At 41.6% G+C, this 22,810-nt stretch overlaps 1 protein-coding gene across 1 annotated transcript in view; it reads left to right on the top strand.

Moving 5' to 3' along the window:
- The first annotated feature begins 8,985 nt into the window (after positions 1-8,985).
- CASQ2 (calsequestrin 2) overlaps positions 8,986-22,810 on the top strand; it is a 73,413-nt gene continuing 59,588 nt past the window's right edge. Inside the window, exon 1 of the mRNA XM_003805628.5 lies at positions 8,986-9,561. Within this exon, the coding sequence (XP_003805676.2) occupies positions 9,328-9,561 (234 nt within the window). The 5' untranslated portion in view covers positions 8,986-9,327. The remainder of the gene's footprint in view (positions 9,562-22,810) is intronic.

The raw sequence follows: 22,810 nt of genomic DNA, 5'->3' as shown, positions 1-22,810 counted from the left end.
GAGATAGGAAGCAAATCATTTAAAGCCTACAGTTGCCCCACAGAATGCCTGGAGAGAGCTTTTAGGCAGTGGCACAGGGAGGGGTAACTAAGGTGGAATCCTCTGTTGGGAAGATAGAACTGAGGATCCAAGGAGACCAAGGAGTCTGAAAGCTGCACAGAGAAACAGCCTGGAAGAGTGGCAGGGCGTTACCCTCCGGTTCTTGAGCAGAGAACTGATCAATGCATGTGTTTTAAGGAAACTATGTCAGACTAGCAAAAAGAACAATCTAAAGGATTCAACTAGAAAGAATAGTACCCAGTGCCCACACAGAGCCAGTGATGATGCCGACTTTCACCAACCAGGCTGGAAAACCTCAGAATACCTGTGTATTCTGATTATGAATACATTGGGTGAGCTTTCAGAAAAGTCTTGCCTCAGTAGTGGAGAATAACTAGTCTTAGGCTCATCGCTGCTTTTGCCCTACCAAAAACAAAACGAAACAAAACAAAACAAAATCTTATTATTAAGACCTGAATGGATCAAACTGTTTCCAAATAACTTAACTGCATTTCAGAACAAAAGTAGAAAAGATTTAAAAATATTTTTAAAATCAGTAACTAATGAAGTAAAATGTACAAGGTCTTGCCTCTAATCAAATATTATTAGGTACTCAAAGAAGCAGAAAAATATGAATCATAATGATGAGAAGAATAATAATTGAAACTGACCCAGAACCGACACAGATATTAGAATTAGCAGCCAACAACATTAAAATGGTTACTGAAATTGTATTTCATATCTTTAAAAACCTAATTCAAGACAAAGAAATATTTAAAAGACCCAAATCAGGGTTTTAGAGGTGGAAACCATAATTTCCAAGATTAAACAACACTAACTGGTATTAACAAAAGACTATGTGTTAAAAAAGAAAAGATTAGTGAATTTGAAGACACAGCAATAGCAACTATACAAAATGAAGCATAAATAATAATAATAATTTTAGAAAATAAAAAGAACATAAATTAGGAAACCCCATATGGCTTAATATATATAATGAGAATCCCTTAAGAATGGAGAGGAGACAGAAAAGCCATTTGAAGAAATAATGGCGAAATATTCAACAAATCTCAGGAAAACTATGAACGCACAGATCCAAGGAGCACAGGAAACATGAAAAAAAATAAAAACAAAAACCTAAATCATGAAAGCAAGGCACATCATAATCAAATTACTCAAAACTATTGATAAAAACAACATCTTGAAAACAGCCAGAGGAAAAAAGAAATTATATACAATGGAACAAACATAAGGATGACAGTAATTGCTTATAGAAAAGAATATAAGCAAGACAACAGTGGAGCAACTCTAAAGTGCTGAAAGAAAAAAAAGTCAACATAAAACTTTTAACCAGTAAACATATCTTTCAAAAAAAAAAAAGCAAGATAAAAACATTTTCAAACAAACAAAAGCTAAAAGAATTGTCAGCAGATCTGCACCACAAGAATGTTAAAGGAAGTTTTTCTGGCAGAAGGAAAATGATACCAAATGGCAATCTGGACCTGCACAAAGCACTACAGATCAATATCCATCATGAACAAAGGTGCAAACATTCTAAACAAAATTCTCATAAATGAAATTGAAAAATTTATAAAAATGATAATACATCATGACCAAATGGGGTTTATACTAGAAGTCCAAGGTTGATTTAACTTAAAAAAATCAATTTGGTAATTTACCAAATCAACATAGTAAAAAACCAACAACAACATATGATCATCTCTATGGATGTAGAAAAAGGATTTGACAAAATGTAATATCCATTCTTGAGAAAAACTCTCAACCAACTAGGAAAAGAAGTCAATTTCCTAACCCTAGCAAAGGGCATCTGTATAAAACAAACAAACAAAAACTGTAGCTACCACCCTGCCAGTGAGTGAACTGAACTCTTCTCCTAAGATCAGGGACAAGACAAGGATGTTTACAGTTACCACGTCTGTTTAATATTGTACTAGAGGTTCTAGTTAGTGCAATAAAACAAGTCAAAGAAAAAAAAGGCATCCGAATTTCAACTGAAGAAATAAATAGGTCTTTGTCTGCAGACAAAATAACATCTATGAAGAAGATCCAATGGGATCTACAAAATAGCTTCTAGAACTAATAAATTTAGCCAGTTTACAGGATACAACACCAACACACAAAAATCAATTATATTTATATTTGCTATCAACAAACAAATTGAAATAAAAAATTTAAAACTTTATCATTTTTTAAAGCACCAAAATATGAAATACTTAAAGATTAAATCTGATGAAAGATCTAGTACCTAAATAGGGAAAACTATAAGACATTGCTGAAAGAAATTAAAGACTTAAATTTATAGAGAGATATATCTTGTTCATGTTTCAGAAGACTCAATGTTGCAAAGATATGAATTCTCCCCACTAAAACTCCCAACAGATTTTTGTTTTAGAACTTGTTGAACTGATTCTAAAGTTCATATGGAAATGTAGGGGACCTAGAATAGCCAAAATAACTTGAAAAAGAAGAAGAAAGTTGGACAGCTAACAGTACCTGATTTCAAGACTTTCAGAGCTACAGTAATAAAAACTAATACATAGCACTGACATTTTAAAAAGATAAATAAAAGGAACAAAACAGAGAGCCCAGAAATAGACCAACATATATATGGATGACCACTTTTTTTTTTTTTTTTTTTTTTTGAGACAGAATTTCGCTTTTGTCCCCTAGGCTAGAGTGTAGCGGCGCCATCTTGGCTCACTGCAACCTCTGCCTCCTGGGTTCAAGCGATTCTTCTGCCTCAGCCTCTGGAGTAGCTGAGATTACAGGCATGCACCACCATAACCAGCTAATTTTTGTATTTTTAGTAGAGATGGGGTTTCACCATGTCGGCCAGGCTGGTCATGAACTTCTGACCTCGAGTGATCCGACTGCCTGAGCCTCCCAAAGTGCTAAGATTACAGGCATGAGCCACCACATCTGGCTGGGTGACCACTTTTTAACAAACATGTTAAAGCAATTCAGTAGAATTGGAGTCTTTTCAAGAAACAGTATAATACAGAACAATGGAATATGCCAAAACACCCCTACTTTGATTCATACTTATTCACATTATATTAACCAGATTGAATCACAGATTTTAATTTTAGCTTTATGTGTAAAAATGACACAAATTTCCATTAATGGGGAAAGAATAAACAAATTGTATATGTTGATACAATATAATTCTAGTTAGTGATAAAAATGAAAGACAATTAATATAGGCAACATTACTGAATATCAAAATAGGTATGCTGAGTGAAAGAAGCCACATCAAAGAAAAAAAAAGAGAATAGGTAATGTATGATTCCATTTACATAAAACTATAGAAAATAAAACCTAATCTATAGTGACAAAAAAGATTGGAGGTTGCCTAAGGACTAGGGGGAGCAGGAGGGAAGGATGGATTATAAAAGGACTCAAGAAACTTGTAGGCAGTGGATATATTCAATATCTTGATTGTGGTGATAGTTGCATGCATGTATGCATATGCCAAAATGTATCAAATGTCACACTTTAAATATGTGCAATTCCCTGTATATCAATTATTTCTCAATTAAAAAAATTTAAAAAGGAACACCTTCAATCTTTATTTCTCATATATATTTGTTTCCTAAACCAATATGCCATTTAAACATTTGCTAACAAATCAACCTTTCTGTTGTCTATTTTAATTAAATTAAACAGTGAATCATTTATAAACTGGCAAAGTATAATTTATCTTCATTCTGTATATAATGACTATTAAGAATGATATTAAAATGAATTTTATAAGAGTCTGTAATAATATGTCAACCTAGACATATTTGAAAATCATTTCTTTTTAAATATATTACACAAAAATGGCAACTTTAAAAAAACTCCTAAGGAGAGATATTGAGAGATGGTATATTACCATAAAAAAGAAAGGTCAAAAAAGTAGGAGAATGTGGATCTAGATTATTTTAGAGGCCTTCAGAGGTGTTAGTGACTTGCCTGAAGAGACATATGTCCCAGCTCCCTCATGGAGTGAGGATCAAAGGAGCCATAAATGTAAATGACCCTATCAACTGAACTGTGCTGAGCTGTTTTCTCACCTATTTGGTACAGGCAATGGGGCTAGGTGAAGGTACAGGTTACTTTGCAGATAAAACAGCTGAGGCTATAGGATAGGCAGCTTTTTGTCACTTTAGGAGTCGGTTTTCACTGTCACCCTCTATTAGTTCCCTATTGCTGCTGTAACAAATTATCACAGACTTAGCGGTTAAAACAACACAAATGTATTATCTTATAGTTATGGAGGTTAAAAGTCTAAAATGGGTTGTGGGGCTGCATTCCTCCTGGAGGCTTTCAGGGAAAATCCTCTCCTGGCCTTTTCTACCTCTTAGAGGCTGCCTACATGCTTTGGCTGCTGGCCTGTGTCATTCCAGCCTCTGCTTCCATCCTCCATCTCCTTCTCTCACTCTGACCCTCTTGCCTCTGTTTCACAAGCATCCACCAGGATAATCCAGGCTAATCTCTCCATCTCAAGATCCGTAACTTAATCACATCTGCAAAGACTCCTTGGTCATATTAGGCAACACACACACACACACACACACACACACACACACACACACACAGGTTCTGAGGATTATACTGGACATCCTGTTGGGGGGTGGGGGAATGGGGGGGCACTATTCCGCCTACCATACCCTCCATTTGGACCCTTTGATATGACCTCCATATTAGGGCTTTTTTTTTCTGTTCTTTTACTGCTACCCCTGAGAACCCTGTATTTCCCCCCTAGTTCCAGGACAAAGTAGCCCTAAGCTTTCCATTTATCTGTTCTTGTCTACTGAATTAAATTTTTCCTTCCTTCTTTCCTTCCTTCCTTCCCCTGTCCTTCCTTCCTTCTCTCTCTCTATCTCTCTCTCTCTCCTTCTCTTGTTGCTGCTGTTAAAATACCTGGTTTTTTTTTTTTTTTTTTTTTGAGATGGAGTCTCACTCTCTTGCCCAGGCTGGAGTGCAGTGGTGCAATCTCGGCACACTGCAGTCTCAGCCTCCCAGGCTCAAGCGATTCTCCTGCCTTAGCCTCCCGAGTAGCTGGGATTACAGGCAGGTGCCATTATGCCTGTCTTTTTGTATTTTAGTAGAGATTGGGTTTCGCTATGTTGGCTAGGCTGGTCTCAAACTCCTGACCTCAGGTGATCCTCTCGCCTCAACCTCTCAAAGTGCTGGGATTCCAGGCGTGAGCCACCGGGCCCGGACACAAAGTAATGCTACAGATTTATTTAATAAGCATTTAATGAGAACTACTACTTGCTATGAGGATGCTGTGAACAGATGCTGCCCCTGAAGCAATGAGGTTCAGCGGGGAGAGGGAGAAGGATCTCCCGTGAGAGGAGTGTTTCCAAGGAGAAGTATAGTGTGTGAGGGGAGTGAGTGTCCGCTCCTGGTCTACACTGAGGGCCTCCTTGAGGAGGTGACATTTGTCAAAACCTGGAATCATATCGGTGGAGCTTTGGGGCTCTTTTTCAGGATAGCATTGATCTCTTTCTGCTCGTTTCTGTTGAGGAGTTTCCTGGTGCAGAGGAGGCAGGAAGGCTCCAGGGACCACCTGTTAAAGTTGAGAGAAAAGGAGGGCCTTGGGGTTGCTAACAGGCTTGTTTAGATGTGGCCAGAGGATGCTAGAGGCTCATGGAGCACAGGGCTCTAGACCCGAGCATTTCTGCACTCTTTCTACCAGGCCAATAGGCTGTGCTTCCCTCCAGGAACGGGAGCAAAGAAATAGGCCATTTTCTGTTTTGTCCACTGGGTGGAGTATTTTAGCCAAAGAAGGGTCCTTTGGCAGCAGTGACATTGTAGGCGATCTTTGCCTTGGAGAAGAGGCAAGCTTGGACTCGTCCGGAGTCACGCCCATCAAAACCCTCCTCCGCAGCTAACACTCATCAGACTTCATCACACTGTGTGTTGGGCTGAGGCCTATCCTGGTAAAAGAAAATCTTATAACAGATTTTAACATCTTAGAGCCAGAAAGGGGGCCTTAGGAGCTTGGTGACTCTAACCCTCTTTCACAAATTGGAAGTGCTAGGGCCCGAGCCTCAGGGCTCCTGACCTAATCACACAGGCAGGCGGAACGCAGGTCTCCTGCCTTTCTGAGGGCGGTTCTTTCTCTCTGAGGCACCTCAGAGGCGCCCAAATGGAGACCTGCAGACCTTCGAAGGGAGGCGTGAGCACATACGTTTCTCTTTGTAGATAAAATGGTCTGAGAGAAAAATCATTCTGCCACCTGTCAAGAATAAACAAAGTAAATGAGCTAGGTTAGATTAAGGGACTGTAGTTGGCGGCCACTCACAGTGAAGGACTGGAAATGGTTAGCAAAACAAGGGGCCTACGGCATATATTGTGACAACAATAAACATTTATTTGTATTGATTTGTGTGTTTTGTTCTACCCCTTCTTGTTTAAAAACAAAACAAAAAGTACCTACTAATGGCACATAAAAATGCACACATTTCAGCACAACTACCTAAACTAGAAGTGCATGACACATTGGCTTGGGCCGCAGCTAAAGCTGGAACAGAACAGCTGATTTGCAGGACGTAAGGTTGACTCGGAAATGTGTGAAGCATTCTTTGTTTAAAAAATAAATGAATTGGCTGGACCCGGTGGCTCACACCTGTAATCCTAGCACTTTGGGAGGCTAAGGCAGGCGGATCACCCGAGATTGGGAGTTCAAGACCAGCCTGACCAACATGGAGAAACCTCATATCTAATAAAAATACAAAATTAGCCAGGCGTGATGGCACGTGCCTGTAATCCCAGCTACTCGGGAGGCTGAGGCAGAAGAATGGCTTGAACCTGGGAGGCGGAGATTGTGGTAGGCGGAGATTGTGGTGAGCCGAGATCGCACCATTGCACTCCAGCCTGGGCGACAAGAGCGAAACTCCATCTCAAAAAAAAAAAAAATTAAAGTTGGTGAGCAATAAGACAGAGGAAAAACAAAAATAGGAAAATGAAAGGCAGACAGAAAATAAGCCTGGTACGTTAAATGTAAACTATGAAAACCTACCTTTTGCTGAGAGTGGGGCATGAATGTAGACCTCATATCTACCGTGGATGCTTGGGGGAAACCTGATCACCACAGCATATGTCAGTGGCTGCGTGTCCTCAGGGCTGGGCTGCCTGGCCCAAATCGAGTCCATGATCTAGGGGCAGGAACTTTCCACAGCTCGGGCTTTTTGTAGTAAACCAGAGTTGAAGGCTAAACTAAATTTTAAAAAATTATTTCTTTTCCCTTATAGTTTTGTCAATTATAAGTCAGAAGGAAATTAAAAGACTCTGACTTTAAATAGCTTCCAATTTTTCAGTAACAGTTAAAAAAAACCTACTTACATATTAAGAAAAGTGGAGCAAATTCTAAATAAAGGTAACCCAGTGAGATCGAGACAACTGGGAACAGTCTGGGGAGGCTGACCTCAAAAAGACAAGACACACATTGTTTCACTCGGAAATCTTTTTCCCCTTAAATTTCCTAAAGAAAGCAGAGATCTTGCATGCTTGCCACTGATTTGGAAAGCTAAGTGCACCTTAGAATGGATATTCTTGGCTCTATCTTTTGAAAACTTAGAGACTACACCATTAGAAAGAACGGAATACCGTCAAGGGTTTTAGTGATGGGTTCTTCAAGGCCCCAACTTTCTGCACATGAGAGTGTAGCATCAAGACAACCCCTTATCAGCCTGACTCTCAGTGTAAGGCCGTCTGACTGCAGGGGAGCCTTGCTTTACTCAGAGAGGCCACGGATCTTCTCTTTGCCTTCTAGCCCCTGCAGAAGCTGTGCATGACAGAGTACTCTGTCTTTCCAAAGCTGATTTATAACTGAAGGAGAACAAAAACTTGGTCAGAATCATGAATGCCCTAGATGCCTTTGAAGAGTGGAGAGACATGACTGGACTAGGGTTGGACTGGAAGAGATGGTCAAGAAGGTACTTAAGAAAAGGGGTGTCTGCAAGGGAATCACCCAGAGTCAGAGGCAAAACAACCAGGAGCAGCAGCTTTGAGGCAGGGTTGGATTCTTGCTCCGGCAGTTAGAAATGCTGCAAACTCAGACAAGTTGCTGTTAGCTCAGCGGTAGGATGAGCCCTGATCCCTTTTGCCCCAATTGCCTACTGGATTCAAGGAGAAAATGGACAAGAAAGGGTTCACAAACCATTCATATTAGAAACAGACAAATATCCATTATATAACCAATGTTCCACCAGCTCCAACGAGAAGTAAGTATAATAGCTACTATTTTTGAGCACCTATTTTGTGCCATGCTTTTTCATCTATGTGTTTGAAACTTTATGGTTATTATCAGCCCCACTTTACATAGAGGGGAACTGAGAATCAGAGAGGGCAAGTGACCCTCCAAAGTTCATTAGCTGTTAAAAGGCAGAGTAGGGATTTGAACTGTGAACCTTGTTTCATTTTAGTTTAATGAGGATAGGTTCTTCTGGTGTCAGCTGGGTTCAGCAGGGTGTCCCTGCACCCCTCGCCCAGTGGCTGGCAGAGGATTTTTAAGAAGAGAGGAGGGAAGGCAGAAAAAGACAGGAGTAGAACATGAAGAAGTCTACCTCGGGGCTCCATTTTGTTCCATGTGGCAGTGAGGAACAGAGGATGAACAACCACCGTGAGGGGACAGGCTGAGTTACCACCCTGGGGTGATTTAACAATTCAGTAATGTATGAGTGTCATTCCGTATGTTTGAACTCTCCATTTGCTTATTGGCACCATAGTCCCTTATCTCTCTCCCTCTCGAGTTTCTTTCTCTTCTTTGACCTTTCTAGCCTCCTTATTTCATGCGTGTACATTCTTGTCTTTTTCCTTCTGCCTCTTCCCTCTTCACCAGTCGGACAGACTGTATCAGCGAATCCCTCTACAGTGTCGTATCTAACTTTTTTATTCATTGCATGATTTATTTTTAGCCTGAAACAACTGCATCCTAAAAATGGAGTTCCTAATGAGACAGAGGCTGAGCAGAGCTATGTAAGGTATCTGGGGCTTGGCCTCCCAGCCTCCCTAGCTTGGCTGTTTTTCTACTCTCATGCGTGCGTGCGTGCGTGTGTGTGTGTGTGTGCCTCTGCTCTTTGTCCTGAGCCCACAATTCCAGAGCTGGCTGGACCCAAGGAGGTGAAGAGTCACTTCTCAGCCCCAGGAAGGGCAAAGAAGAGAGACAAAATCAGCCTGTCTGCTCTCTGCTTGGCTCAACAAGGCCTCTAACAGTCTTCTGTCCTCTCTTCTGCACACGGCATATTTGGGAACGAGAAACAAAAGTTTTCCCAAATGAAGAGAACTCACTTGTTTATTGTGGGGATTTATTTTCTGTCCTCTTGCAGGGCAGAAGAGGGGCTTAATTTCCCCACATATGATGGGAAGGACCGAGTAGTAAGTCTTTCCGAGAAGAACTTCAAGCAGGTTTTAAAGAAATATGACTTGCTTTGCCTCTACTACCATGAGCCGGTGTCTTCAGATAAGGTCGCGCAAAAACAGTTCCAACTGAAAGAAATCGTGCTTGAGGTAAGTAACCAAAGGGCATGCTGTCTGCGCTGCCTCAGTGAGGTGCCGAGGGAATGCCTTTGGCCAGGGGTTGGGATATGGGAACGAGGATGCAGAGAATATATACTGAAGTCTGCTTTATTTTGGCCTCACGTGAATCAGATGCCCTTGTCACACAGCTGGGATGTGTGAACAATGAGGGGTGGGTCCTAACTCTTCAAATGAAGAGGACCAAACGTGCTACACTATGATGGGTCTGATGTAAAGTCTTTATGGCCCCCTTGACTTTTCAAGGGCCCTTGTCCCAGCCATTGTTTCCCAGATAGAATGTAGAAACTATTGTTAAAACTGTTGGCTGAAATGAAATCCAGGGACTACTTGTGGATTTCATTCAGTGTGCCCACTCTGCTCCCTCAAATCTCCCCATGATCCTGGAGAGACCAGAGTTACTTGACCTTGCCTCTCTCTGGGGGTCAGACGGAGAATATCACTAAATGACTTTCCTCTCTCTTGTTTTGCATCAGTCAGCATTACAGAATGTAGTTGTGTGCAGATCTTCTGAGCGGCATATTCATTTATGTGATTTTTTTTCTCAGAAAGTTCTTGGTGTGACTTTAGGGCAGAGCTGAAGTCAGTTCTTATTTTATCCGCATTACATGGCCTGCCTGTTTGTAACCCGGCACTGGGGCCCATTTTCTAATCCTTTGCGAGTGCCCCAGAAACTATTCCTGCAGCTCCTCCTGGACAGCTTAAGATGGCTTACACTTTAAGAGGGCCTGAGGGTGCCAAGAATGCTAGTGGGCACCAAGATGCCTCATCAATCCCCACGCCTAGCCCAGGCGCAAACCTGTGAAAAGGATATTTGAGAATTACAGTTTATTAACCAGCACAATCAGAGAACTCAGGTTGATGAAATAGTTTAAAGGATTATCGTATAAAACCCATGTGGATTTGAATTTTTTCAAATTGAAAAATTGGCTGTAATAAAATCCAGCAAAACTATCCCAAATACATCAAAAGTATATCTCCAACCTTGGGTGCTGAATGTGGAATTTCAGTTCTCTCTGTGGGTTGCAAGAAAAGAGAAAGCAGGGATAGTTATTAAGACTTTATTTTATAGAAATGAGCAAATCACAGGCTGGAAAAGAACGAGACATAGAACTTAGCTGCTGCTTAGCACATGAAACCAACACTTACATTATATCTCCATCTCAAACTGCCATACTCAGTTATCAAGAGACATTGTTATGAAAACTTAATTGAAGGCATAAGGATTCTCCCCTATATGCTCATCGCTGTCCAGTTAGCCTAGAACTCCAAAAGAATGCCTTTGGGTGGCCAGTACAAGCAAGGACATTCATTTCTGATTCTAATTTTTTTTAAAAAAAGAAATATCTTTCTATCATCCTATCTATCTATCTATCTATCTATCTATCTATCTATCTATCTATCATCTATCTATCTCTAGCTCCCCCAAGTATATCTGTCCCCAAAGACTATGCAAAATCATGAACAGAAACTTCCCCTGGGCTTACCATCCCTCCAGACACCTTTGATCCAAGAGTGCCCTTTTCACAGTGGATGCCGGCCCAGCAGAGACCGATAAGGAAAAGTTCACCACAGGAGTTAATTTGATGCCCTTCAGGCTGCTAAAGCTGGAGTGAGGCATCATTAGGAGAAAAAGAACACAGAACTTGAAATCAGGATATCTGGATTTAAGTTCTGGCTTTGTCTCTACTAGGCACAGGACACAGGCAAATTACGTAATTTCTCAGAGCTTCATTTTCTTATCTATAAATATGGAAAAATAATAACTATCATGCAGGCTTAAGAAATGATTAAATAATAATAATGTTTATTAAATGCTTACTAAGTGCAGGGACTGTTCTAAGCACTTGGTATGTGTTAGCTTGTTTAATCCTTACAATAATTCTATTAAGTAGGTACAGTTACCAATTCCATTTTATAGATGGGGAAACTGAAGCAGAGAGGCTAAGTTGTCCAAGGTCACACAGCTACTACAGATGAAGGCAGTCATACGTAACACCTACACGGTACTACTCCTGAAATCAGTGCGAAAACGCCCAAGGGGCTTCTGGGTAGCCTGTTTAAGATGGTTTCAAGAGTCTTCCTTAAACAGAGTTGCTCAGCCTCTGGACCCGGGTCTGATGATGCCAGCTGTACACCAGCATGGCCGAGAAGTACATGGCCTGGAGGTGCTGCTCATGCAAAAGTCCAAACTGAGGAGGAGGCCTGGGCTTCATTAGTGAAGGTTGAGGAGGGGGCGGGCCTTTGTTGAGATACTTGTCAGGTGCAGCATCAAGGGAAAAAATGGCTCCAGGAAGTCCATGAGTGGAAAGAGCGAACATGCCTTTAAACTTTCTTCATGGTCAAAACAACTATTTTGTCCTCTTAATCCTCTAGACCCCACACTTGCACTAAGAAAAATAGTCTGTCAGCTTCCAGGGCTGTGGCTGTTAGGGGGTAGGGGGAAAAGAGGAGGCAGTTCCCAGTGTCCATCCAACAGGCAGTGTGGTCTCAGCCACGGGCAAATAGCTGGAGGGGAGGCAGCTCCCTTCCCTCTCGAAGCTTAAGGCGGCTTCTGACACTTTTGATCATAACTGACTATGACCCAGTATATACAGACACACACAGACACACACACACACCAGAAACAAAAATTTCATATAAACTATACTTATTATTATTACTTGGGGAGTTAAAATTTTTTTTCTATTTTTATCCTGTTCTCTTCTATTTCATTTTAAAAATTGATCTCAACCTATTAAGTTGATTTCGCTCCTCACACTAGGGCCACCCCATTCTAAGAAACTCCAAGGGCACTGTGGCCAGTCATGTATATTTTGTCTGCATCTCTAAGGGATGTCAATGAAAAGAGCCAGAAAGAGCTCCATCCACAGAGTGAGGAGGTCACTGCCTGATGAGGGGCACTTGAAATACCATTCAATTAGCCATGCATCTGCCACCTAATTTTTGTTGGGGCCCTGGGATAGATGCTGTGGATACGGGGAAAATGAGACCCTCAAGTGGCTCACAGCTGAACATGGAAGAAAACATGCAAACTAAGAGCTACAGTGCAGGGAGGTTGCTGTAACAACAGAGCAACTTATAAGTTTCTCAGGGAGAGTAGAGAAAAGAGGAAGAGCCAGAGTTGGTTTGTGAAATGAGTAGGAATTTACTGGCAAAACAGCAAATATTCTGATGGCTCTCAAGTATTTTTCCACCTGCTGGCTTTTTCCTAAAATTTGGCCAAGAGGGCCTCATTTCTTTAGGGTAAGATTTTTGTCCCTACTTAGTCAAGGTCCTCTGGGAGAGGTAGATCTTTGAGATGTTGCCAATTACTTACATCCCCTGAGTCTGAATTCTGTCGTGAGAACAGGGCTTGACAAGGGGAAGAGGAGAAGGGGGAGAAGATAAGGTCTATACAGCTTAGCAAGAAAAAGGCAAGTAATATGACACCAGGAGGCAGCAAACTCAAACTTTGCTTTCCAATCTGGCCAGAGTCCAGCTCTGGAGGGCCCAAGGGTCATTATATGATCCATAGTTCTATGCAGATGTTCTACACATGCTTGTTGAATGAATGAATGAAATGTTAGAGCTCAAAAGAACTGTGGGAGTCATCTAGGTTGCTCTGAACCCCTCATTTCATAGCTGTAACCCTGACTTAAACAGCTGGCAGTTCTGATTCCTGCTTGGGTATTCTTCATCAACAAAGCAGCATATACTGATTTAGAAATTTCAGAGTATGTGGAAAAGAACTAAAAGGCAATAAAAGTAATCACACCAAAATAAACATGGATAATGTTCTGGTAGATTTCTTTCCAGTATTTTTTTCTATACATAAATATACATTTTTCAATTGGGAATTATACCATTTATACAGTTTTGTTTCCAGCTTTTTTTCACATCCATATATTGTATTTCTATATTATTAAACAGTAATGTTAATACCAGCATAGTATTCCACTGTATGATCATACATATTTTTAAAATAATTACCCTATATTTGGATCTTGACACAATTTTTAGAGTTTTAAAAATCTTCGCTTTTCATTGTTGTTTTAATGAACATTTCTTTGATTTCTGGCTAAAGTTTTCTATAAAATTGTTTTGCCATTTATGTATTTTTTCTTTCATAAATTATTTTTCTATGCCTTTTCTCATTTTTCTATTGGGGTGTCAACACAAATTATAAAGGGAGTTGCAATTTTGCATGCTGTCTCTCACAGCTTCCACCAAGATAGTAAATTTAGTCACACCACAGTGGCCAACTTCCATTAGCATTACAGGACTCAGAGACAGAGGACATGGGCAGGTAATTCAGTTTCTCCTTGCTGCTTTGTTTCCTGCTTCCTCTTTTTCCTTGAAACTGCTGTGCAAGCCACTGCTCCTATCATGTCCTATAAATATTGCCAGAGAAAGTCCTTCATTTCTCAACCTGAGTTGAGAAATGTCACCATTTCCCTCAGGTTGAAGTGCTTGAGAGATGGCATGCTCTAACACGGGCTTCCAGATCAGATAGACCTGGCTTCCTTATTTGCAAGGTGGAGATGACAGTGCTGTTGTGAGGATTGAATGAGGCTGCCCAGTAAGAGCACAGCTCTGGCACACAGAAGATACTTAACAAATGCTGGCTTCTTTTAGCCCACACTCAGTATTTCATCAGGATTCTAAACACAATACAGCTAACCCCATCAGTTGACAAACTGAGGAAACCAGGCCTTGGGAGCTGGGGACTGGAAATGCAGCCATCTTGCTTATTCACAGCCAGTTTGATCTGCTCCTCCTCTTATTGCTTATTCACTCCTCCTCTCTGGGCCTGGAGAGGAGGAGTGAGTTGCCAGCGGTCACAGGTCGCTCTCGATGTACTCCTGTTTGGCATTCCCTCTGCTCTCAAGGCTTTGCTGAGCCTGTGTCGGCTATGTCCAATCACCTCATCCATGCCATTTATTAAATTAGGCCTTGCCCCATTTTCAGTCATGGTTCAGTCTCACCTACTTTGAGAGGTGCTTCCAGTTTCCTTCTAATCCTTTCTACCTTACTCTTTCCCCCCATGGAGACATGGGTTGGATTTTTCCCTCTAGATTAGAAGCCTCATGAAAACAACCTGAATTAAAATCAAACTTTGTAATAGGGGAAGCAAAAAGCAAAGCAAAACAAAACAAAAGCAAACTGAGCCAACTTCACATTGGGCAAGGATCAAGAAACTGCTTGTGACTCAAAAACACAACTAAATAAATGCACTGGTCACATGACAACGTGACAGGTAGAGCCCCAGCTGGCCAGGCATGAGCAACATGGCCTCCACATTGTGAGTTCCTGAGCCCTCTATACATGGCATTACCGTTCTGCCTAGCACCCAGCCTGGGATGAGGAATCATCGACTCCTTCCTCTTCCCCTTCTACCTTGACACAGATCCTATCCCTAACTCCAAGACCTTTATCTTTTCCTCTACACCACTTCACTGCTAGGAGTCCAGCATTCCAACCTGAAAAAGAAGGCAAGAAAAGGACAAAAGCTTTTTCCGGGTGAGCTTCACACTTACATAGAAACAATTTTATGGCCACTTAAATTGTCTATAGAAGGAAAACAGGAAGGAGACATGCAAGGACCTCAGAGCTCAGTTTTAGGACCTCTGGGCACTTTTCATTTTATATTCACATGTTTTGTAGTTAAAATTGATGCTGTTAGCCATGTATATGTGTTTTGGGTGGCAGGGTGGAGAGGGGGGAATAGCAACTAAATAGACTAACCTGTAACCAACATGCATTTATTGGATTAAGGAAAGCTATGGGGGATTTTTTCAGGCAGCTAGAGAGTGTTTCAGAACATGAAAACAAGTATTGTAAATCCCTGAATAGAAATATTCATTCATTTATTAAATTTTCATTGCTATTAACAGACACTCAATAATCTTTGCATGAGTAAATGAATGTATCATTGAATGTATGGATAAGAAACAAGCAATACTTTCCAGATTCTGAACAGTAAAGCTTGGTTCATTCATTTAGGGTGAAATAGGTCCCTTCCTCAGGCAGGGTATCTGGAGTCTTGGCACAAAAATGGCCACATCTTCTTGGAAGTTGAACCAGGTCTACCTGCCAGTCCTGTAGTTTTTCAACAGGCTGCAACTAGAGTTCAAAGTCTAAGGCTGCTGCCCGGTGTACCCTTGGTGTAGTTCTTCTGCTTTTCCTGCTTAAGAAGGTCTCACTTTAGCTCACCAATAGAGGCTGTTGGGATGCTCTGCTACCATCCACACAGTGACTGTCCAGGGATCTCTCGTAAGCTTTGTTGGGTATTAAATGGCAGGACCACTACCTAAAAATGCAAACCAATTTTCCCGTGCTGAAACATAGGTTACTTTCCAATAATATTTAGAGGATGACTCGTGCAGATTATCTATTAAGCCCTGTAGCAGAGAGGGATGCTGGTTTCATCATCTATGACAGGATCAAGAATCATAATCCTGTGTAATGTAGGCCTCTGAGTTTTGCAGCTGTTTAGTGGATCTCCTGATGCTTCTGCTTTCAGTCTGCCAGAGCCCCTAACAGACTGAGCTTCCTTCTTCCTTCGGGCCTCAGTCTCCTAAACTATCTGTATATCAATAAAAAGTAAACTTTAGTGGAGAGTGACTGTAGCCTCTTCAGGCTTTGCAATGTGCCCAGCATCATCATTGACAAGACTCATGTGCACTTTATGAACACTCTTCTTCCTCTTCTTCTTCTTCTTCTTCTTCTACTTCTTCTTCTTCTTCTTCTTCTTCTTCTTCTTCTTCTTCTTCTTCTTCTTCTTCTTCTTCTTCTTCTTCTTCTCCTTCTCCCTCTCCCTCTCCCTCTCCTTCTCCATCTCCTTCTTCTCCTTCTCCTTCTCCCTCTCCCTCTCCCTCTCCTTCTCCTTCTCCTTCTCCTTCTCTTTCTCCTTCTCCTTCTCCTCCTTCTCCTTCTTCTTCTTTTTTTTTTTTTTGACTGAGTCTTATTCTGTTGCCCAGGCTGGAGTGCAGTGGTGCAATCTCAGCTCACTGCAACCTCCTCCTTCCGGGTTCAAGCAATTCTTCTGCCTCAGCCTCCTGAGTTGTTGGGATTACAGGTGCCCACCATCATGCCCGGCTAATTTTTGTATTTTTAGTAGAGACAGGGTTTCACCATGTTGGCCAGGCTGGTATACCACCATTTTTCTATGTCCAACCTCAGATGAGGTAGCAGTGCTTGGGAAAACTGAGAGCCGAGCACCTGAACTTCTCTTCTATTTACCCACTATCCTGAGCAAGTCACACAGATTCACCTCTTTACACTGACCTACGAAATCTATGTGTAAAATCATCTATAAAATCAACCATTAGCTCCTACCTCCATGAATTAGGAGAATTAAATGAAAACAGGTGAATAAGAATTTCTTATAAAATTATAAGAAGGTATAAAAGAGTCAGGTTTTATTATTTTTGTTACATCTGTTACTACTGAAGAAATTCATCTATGTATTAATAGAATGACTAATTGAGTGCTTGAAGTATAGTGGGTGCTTATCAATGTGAATTTCCTTCACTAGTCACTTGAACTTTTACACGTGTTCTTAGTCGATTGTAGTAGTTCTCAACTTTGGCCACATATTAGAACCACATAAGGAGTTTTTAAAAATACCGATTCCTGGGTCTTATCCCCACAGGTGCTGGTTTAATTGGTCACTGGGTAAAGGCTGATATCCAGATGCTACAATTTTTAAAAGCTTTCTGAGTGCTGTTAAGATGCAGCCAAGTTTGAAGGCCACTTGAAACCTGATGCTTAAAATGTGGACCCCAAGGCTGAGAGCAGCCCAGCTACTTCGGAGGCTGAGACTAGAGGATTGCTTTAGGCCAGGAGTTTGAGGCTGCAGTGTGTTATGTTTGCACCTGTGAGTAGATACTGCACTCCAGCTTGAGCAACATAGTGAGACCTCATCTAAATAAAAAGGCGGACCCCAGACCAGTAGCAAATGGCATCACTTGGACCCTGTTAAAAACAAAGAATCTCAGGCCCTATCTCAGAATCAAACTTAGCATTTAAATGAGATCCCTGTGTCGTTTGTAGGCACATTAAAGTTTGCAAAGCACTGCAACAGTCTATTGGGTTGGGAAAGTTTTCCAGATGACCAGAATCATGTTGTTACCTGTTTGACCTTTGGATTATTCATTCTTCAGAATGGTGTTGGAACTGTCAGTATAGCTCTAATTTGGAGAGTCGCTAGGATGTTAAGTTGGTTCTAGGGGTGCAGGGATTCATATCTGATTTGGGACCCAGCCAGGCCTCCTGGGGTTCTCCCACTGACCCATCACTCACACAATCAGTGACTAATCCTTTGGACCTCCTTAGAAGGAAATGATCTGGGACTTGAGAAGTCTTACCCTATTTGAGATCTTTCCAGTTGAATTGCCTGGCTTTTAAAGACCAACTCAGAAGGTGGCCTTCTAACTATCCTCAGGTCAGGGTTCAGAGTTGACCTTCAGAAAGAGAAGACATGCATCTATTTGGTTGCTGTGGCACATTAGCCCTTTCCCCAAAAGAGATGGCAAATCTAAGAACCCTGAAGGTAGATGGAAGTGGGATATTAAGATGTTATGATGTTTAATGGAAACCATGGGAAAGCTTCTCAGAGAAAACTGGTGAGTATTTTGTAATATAAAACTAAGTCTAGTGAACACCTGAATAGAAATATTAATTCTTTCATTTATTCATGAAATATTCATCTTACTTACTGTCTAAGTCTGCTTAGTGTTGCTATAACAGAATACCTGAGGCTGGGTCATCTATAAAAAGAGGTTTACTTGGCTCATGATTCTAGTGGCTGGAAAGTTCAAAATTGGCAGCTGCATCTGGTGAAGGCCTCGTGCTGCTTCAACTCATGGCAGAAAGCAGAAAGCAATAGAGGAGTGGGCAAGGAAATCATGTGATGAGAGAGAAAGAAAGACAGAGAAGCCAAGGAAGTCAGACCCTTTTAAACAACCTGTTCCCTCAGAAACTAATTTGTTCCCATTAAAACTCACTTACCCTTGAATGAGGGCATTCATCTATTCATCTGTTTATAAGGGGCCCACCCACATAACCCAAACACCTCTGACTAGACCCTACCGCTGAACACTACCATATTGGGAATAAAATTTCAACACGAGTTTTGATGGGGACAAACCACACCCAAATCATAGCACTTACAAAGATGCAGATAGAATGGCCCCAGTGTCTAGGGAAATGTTCCTCTTTTATTGATGATAAGAACTCACTTCCTTTAGGTCTATGCTTAAATATCACCTTATCAAAGAAGTTATCTCCCTGACAACCTATGTAAATCACACTTTCCATGCACTCATTTTACCTTCTCTACCCTCCTCTATGCTTTTTCTACATAGTACTGGGCTGACATATTGCATATGGTCTGACACCCCTTCTTTCAGTACATTTGTGTTGCTATAAAAGAATACCTAAGACTAGGTAATTTATAAAGAATAAAAGGTTTATTTGGCTCACAATTCTGATGTCTGAAAAAGTTGAAGATTGGGTATCTGGATCTGGCTAGGGCCACAGGCTGCTTCCACTCATGGCAGAAGGTGAAAAGGAGCTGATGTGTGCAGAGATCACACAGCACCAGAGGAAGCGAGAGAGAGAGAAAAGGTGCAAGGCTCTTTTTAACAACCAACTCTCAGAGGAACTCTAGCAGGAACTAATAGAGTGAGAACTCACTCAGTCACTGCCCCACCCACGGAGGACATTAATCTATTCATAAGGGATTCACCTCCATGACCCCAAGACCTCCCATTAGGCCCCACCTCCAACATTGGGGATCAAATTTTAATGTGAGATTTGGAGGGAAAAACGTCCAAACTACAGCACCTGCTATAGAATGTGACATTCACAAAGGCAGGGACTTTGTTCTACTCATTGCTATGCCCCAGCACCTAAACCAGTGCCTGACTCAGTAGGTATTCAACAGCATTTGTCAAATGAATGTTGAATGAAGAGAAGAGGAAGGAGGAGAAGGGAGAAGCACATATTATGAACTTACCATAAACCATGTCAATATGGGGCTTTACATATGTTATTTTATTTAATTCTTACAATATTACAGACAGAGAAATTAGCCAGAGAGTTAAGTAAAAATTGCCTGAAGTCACAAAGCTATAAAACATTAGATTGTGAAGCAGGGTTTGAACCCAAACCTATTTGGTTTCAAATGACATGTCCCTTCCAGTATGCCAAGGAGCAGCTGAAAGGGATTGCTTCATGTTTGTAAGCAGTGCCAACTTATGAAGGGACAGACGTCTTTAGTTTGTACTCTGGATTTTCACTCACACTTGAGCTGCATTAAATTGTGCAACTAGACTATGTGTTGAACCTAAATGACTAGTGCGAGCCAATGGGCTGTTGCTTGGCACTTGGAATTTAATAAATGTTTGCTGGATGGATGGATGGAGAGGGGAAGAAGGGAAAGGTCAAGAATTAGAAATAAATTGCTTATACTGAAAATATACTTCTCCTTGAACTCTTTTTAAAATTAAGTTAAATTTTTTAAAGTATTGAGTACAATTGTAAAGAGGTTGAATTTGCCAGATTCAGGAACCTGTTTGTTACCCTTGCTTAATCCCACCAAAATATGGGTAAAATTGATTTTTTTAAGCCATGGGATTCTTAGCCCAAAATATATATGCACGTGGGCAGAAGCCTCCAAGCTTTATAAGGCTGACCCTTGTTCTAAACCTATTTAGCACTGGCAAATATCCCAGTGGTGGTTGCATTTCCAAACCCCAAGAGAGGAAGGCAAAATGAAGTTGCTGGAGTTGAGTGAATCTGCAGATGGAGCTGCGTGGAAACGCTGGGCAGGGAATAGCAACACACACAGGATTCAGGTATTTTTTTCCAACTGTTCACTGCCCAAAAATGGCAATCTCCAAATTCACACCTGCTCCACTCTGAAAAATTGGATGAGGTCAGACTTATTTTGGTTTGGCTTGGAGAACAAAGCCTCTCATAGAGCCCATACTCTCTCAGGAGGTGCTCACTTTTAAATCGTAGTTCTCTGTGAATCCCAAGTGCTGTTGAATTCTGTGTGGAGGGTTGCTGGGCACATATCGGTAATACAGGGGATCCTTGGAGTGAGACGGTAAAAGAACAGAAATGCTAGTTGTAAAAGCATGGATTGAGTTGATTACAGTTAAATGTTTCCTTTCACCTATGGAATTATAAGGAAATAAAGGTTTCACGAACTGGAAAATACATTGTTGATTCAGAAGTTTTTAGACTATTGGAACCTTTTCTCACTACTCCTATCTCCAAAGCCCCCGGTATAGCGCAAGCCCAAATAGGACACCTATTCATAACATTCCTGAGGTAGACCTCCTCCCAAAGGTATAAGTTTTTATTTATTTATTTATTTATTTAGAGACAGAGTCTCGCTCTGTCACCCAGGCTCCCCGGCTGGAGTGCGGTGGCACAATCTTGGCTCACTGCAACCTCTGCCTCCCGGGTTCAAGCGATTCTTCTGCCTCAGCCTCCTGAGTAGCTGAGACTACAGGCGTGTGCCACCCTGCCCAGCTAATTTTTGTATTTTTAGCAGATACGGGGTTTCGTCATGTTGGCTGGGCTGGTCTTGAACTCCTGACCTCAGGTGATCTGCCTGCCTCAGCCTCCCAAAGTGCTGGGATTACAGGCACATGCCACCATGCCCAGCCCCCAAAGTTATAAATTTTAAAATGGGGACGTGAGATACCGTGAAAGTCACCACTGCAGAAATATTATAAGGGCTATTATGATATAAGGCAGTAAAATTAAAAGTAAGAAATAAAATCTGATTCCAAATCACAAGATTTTTCTTTACTCAGCAGCCCTACTCTGTGGCAGTTTGAGCTTTACAGGTTGGTGCGGAGTATTTTTGCATAATTGTCAGCTTAGCTTTAGTGCGCATTCAAAATGACTTGTTCCTCCCAGAAAGTCAGCCCCCTGAAGAACTGAGCCTGTTCAAAGAAGCCTCTAAGGCTTCCCTTTTTATAAACTGGATGTGGTAGGCCAGAATTATCCAGATAAGCTGTTTCTGTTTGGACAGCCATGCAGGAAAGGGGCCAGTACAGCATCTTGCAATGTGATGGGCTAGGCAAGCCAGAGCCGCTTCTGTGTGCCCAGAGTGCCAGTTCCAGGAGCTCCCACCTGCTGCCCAGGTGCCCCAAGCCAGACAGGCCTCTCCTCACCATCTGCCATGAGCTGGGTGTCCAGGAGAGCCAACAGGTACTCCCTCACATGCTCACCTGCTTCTACCTATACAACACACACAATTACTCTGGCCTTGGATATCTAACTGTTAGCCCAACCACACACCTCTGATTTATGAAGGGAGTGAAGCATCCTCCAGACACAGAAGAAGAAGTGAATGCAACAATGCAACACATAAACGACTATTGGCAGTAGCACCTAGCAGTGTGAGATGCACAGGCTTTGGAGTTAGAGCCAGCTGGGATTGAGTCCTTGCACTAGCTGTGTGACTGCAGGCAGGTCACTTAGCTCCTCAAGGCTGAGTGCTTCCTTTATAAAATCTAAGCCACAGTACTCTCCTCATAGAGGTTTTAATAAGACAAAACAGGTAACATGTGTGAAGTGATGGGCACACGCTTGGTGCTCAGTGAAGGGCTGCTCCTGAAATCATTGTGTATGTGAAAGCGCATTGAAAACTCCCACTCTCCACTCAAGTTAGTTATCCATGGCATTTGCTGTCATTAGCAGATGCTATCAAAATAAACACTAGTCAGACATTTCAGAAAGTTCAGCCAAGCAGGAACAGGTTCCTCTTCTGCTTATTGCACTGTGGAAGCAATAAGTCAAGGATCTCTTCATTCAGTCATTATTTTACATTCATGAGGCCTCTCCATGAGAGGAAGCACCCCACCCCCTTTTTAAAATGAGGTATACCAACCTCCTCTGAAGGTTAGTTTAAAAAGGGATGATCTCTCTGGCTCCAGAAAGCACTAAGTAGCATGTGAAACTTTTTCCCAAGGAGAGTTTGAGGGAGGGACTACCAGAGGAGGTCAGGGCCTGGGCTTCCAGACTGCATTTTCACAGGCTCTGGGGCACAGAATTCTGTTGAGAAAAATTGGTAAAGGGCATGGCCTTGCCCCACGTCAGTCAAATTCACTGTTTAAAAATTCCATTGCAATAATATTTTTAGATAAAACAAAACAAACCTGGCCTTCAGGGACAGCTTCCCTCATTCTGTCAGTTTGGACATGGCAAAATGCTA

This window comes from Pan paniscus, chromosome 1 (assembly GCF_029289425.2).
Source record: "Pan paniscus chromosome 1, NHGRI_mPanPan1-v2.0_pri, whole genome shotgun sequence".
Taxonomy (NCBI): domain Eukaryota; kingdom Metazoa; phylum Chordata; class Mammalia; order Primates; family Hominidae; genus Pan; species Pan paniscus.
This window is presented reverse-complemented; position numbering and strand designations above follow the sequence as displayed.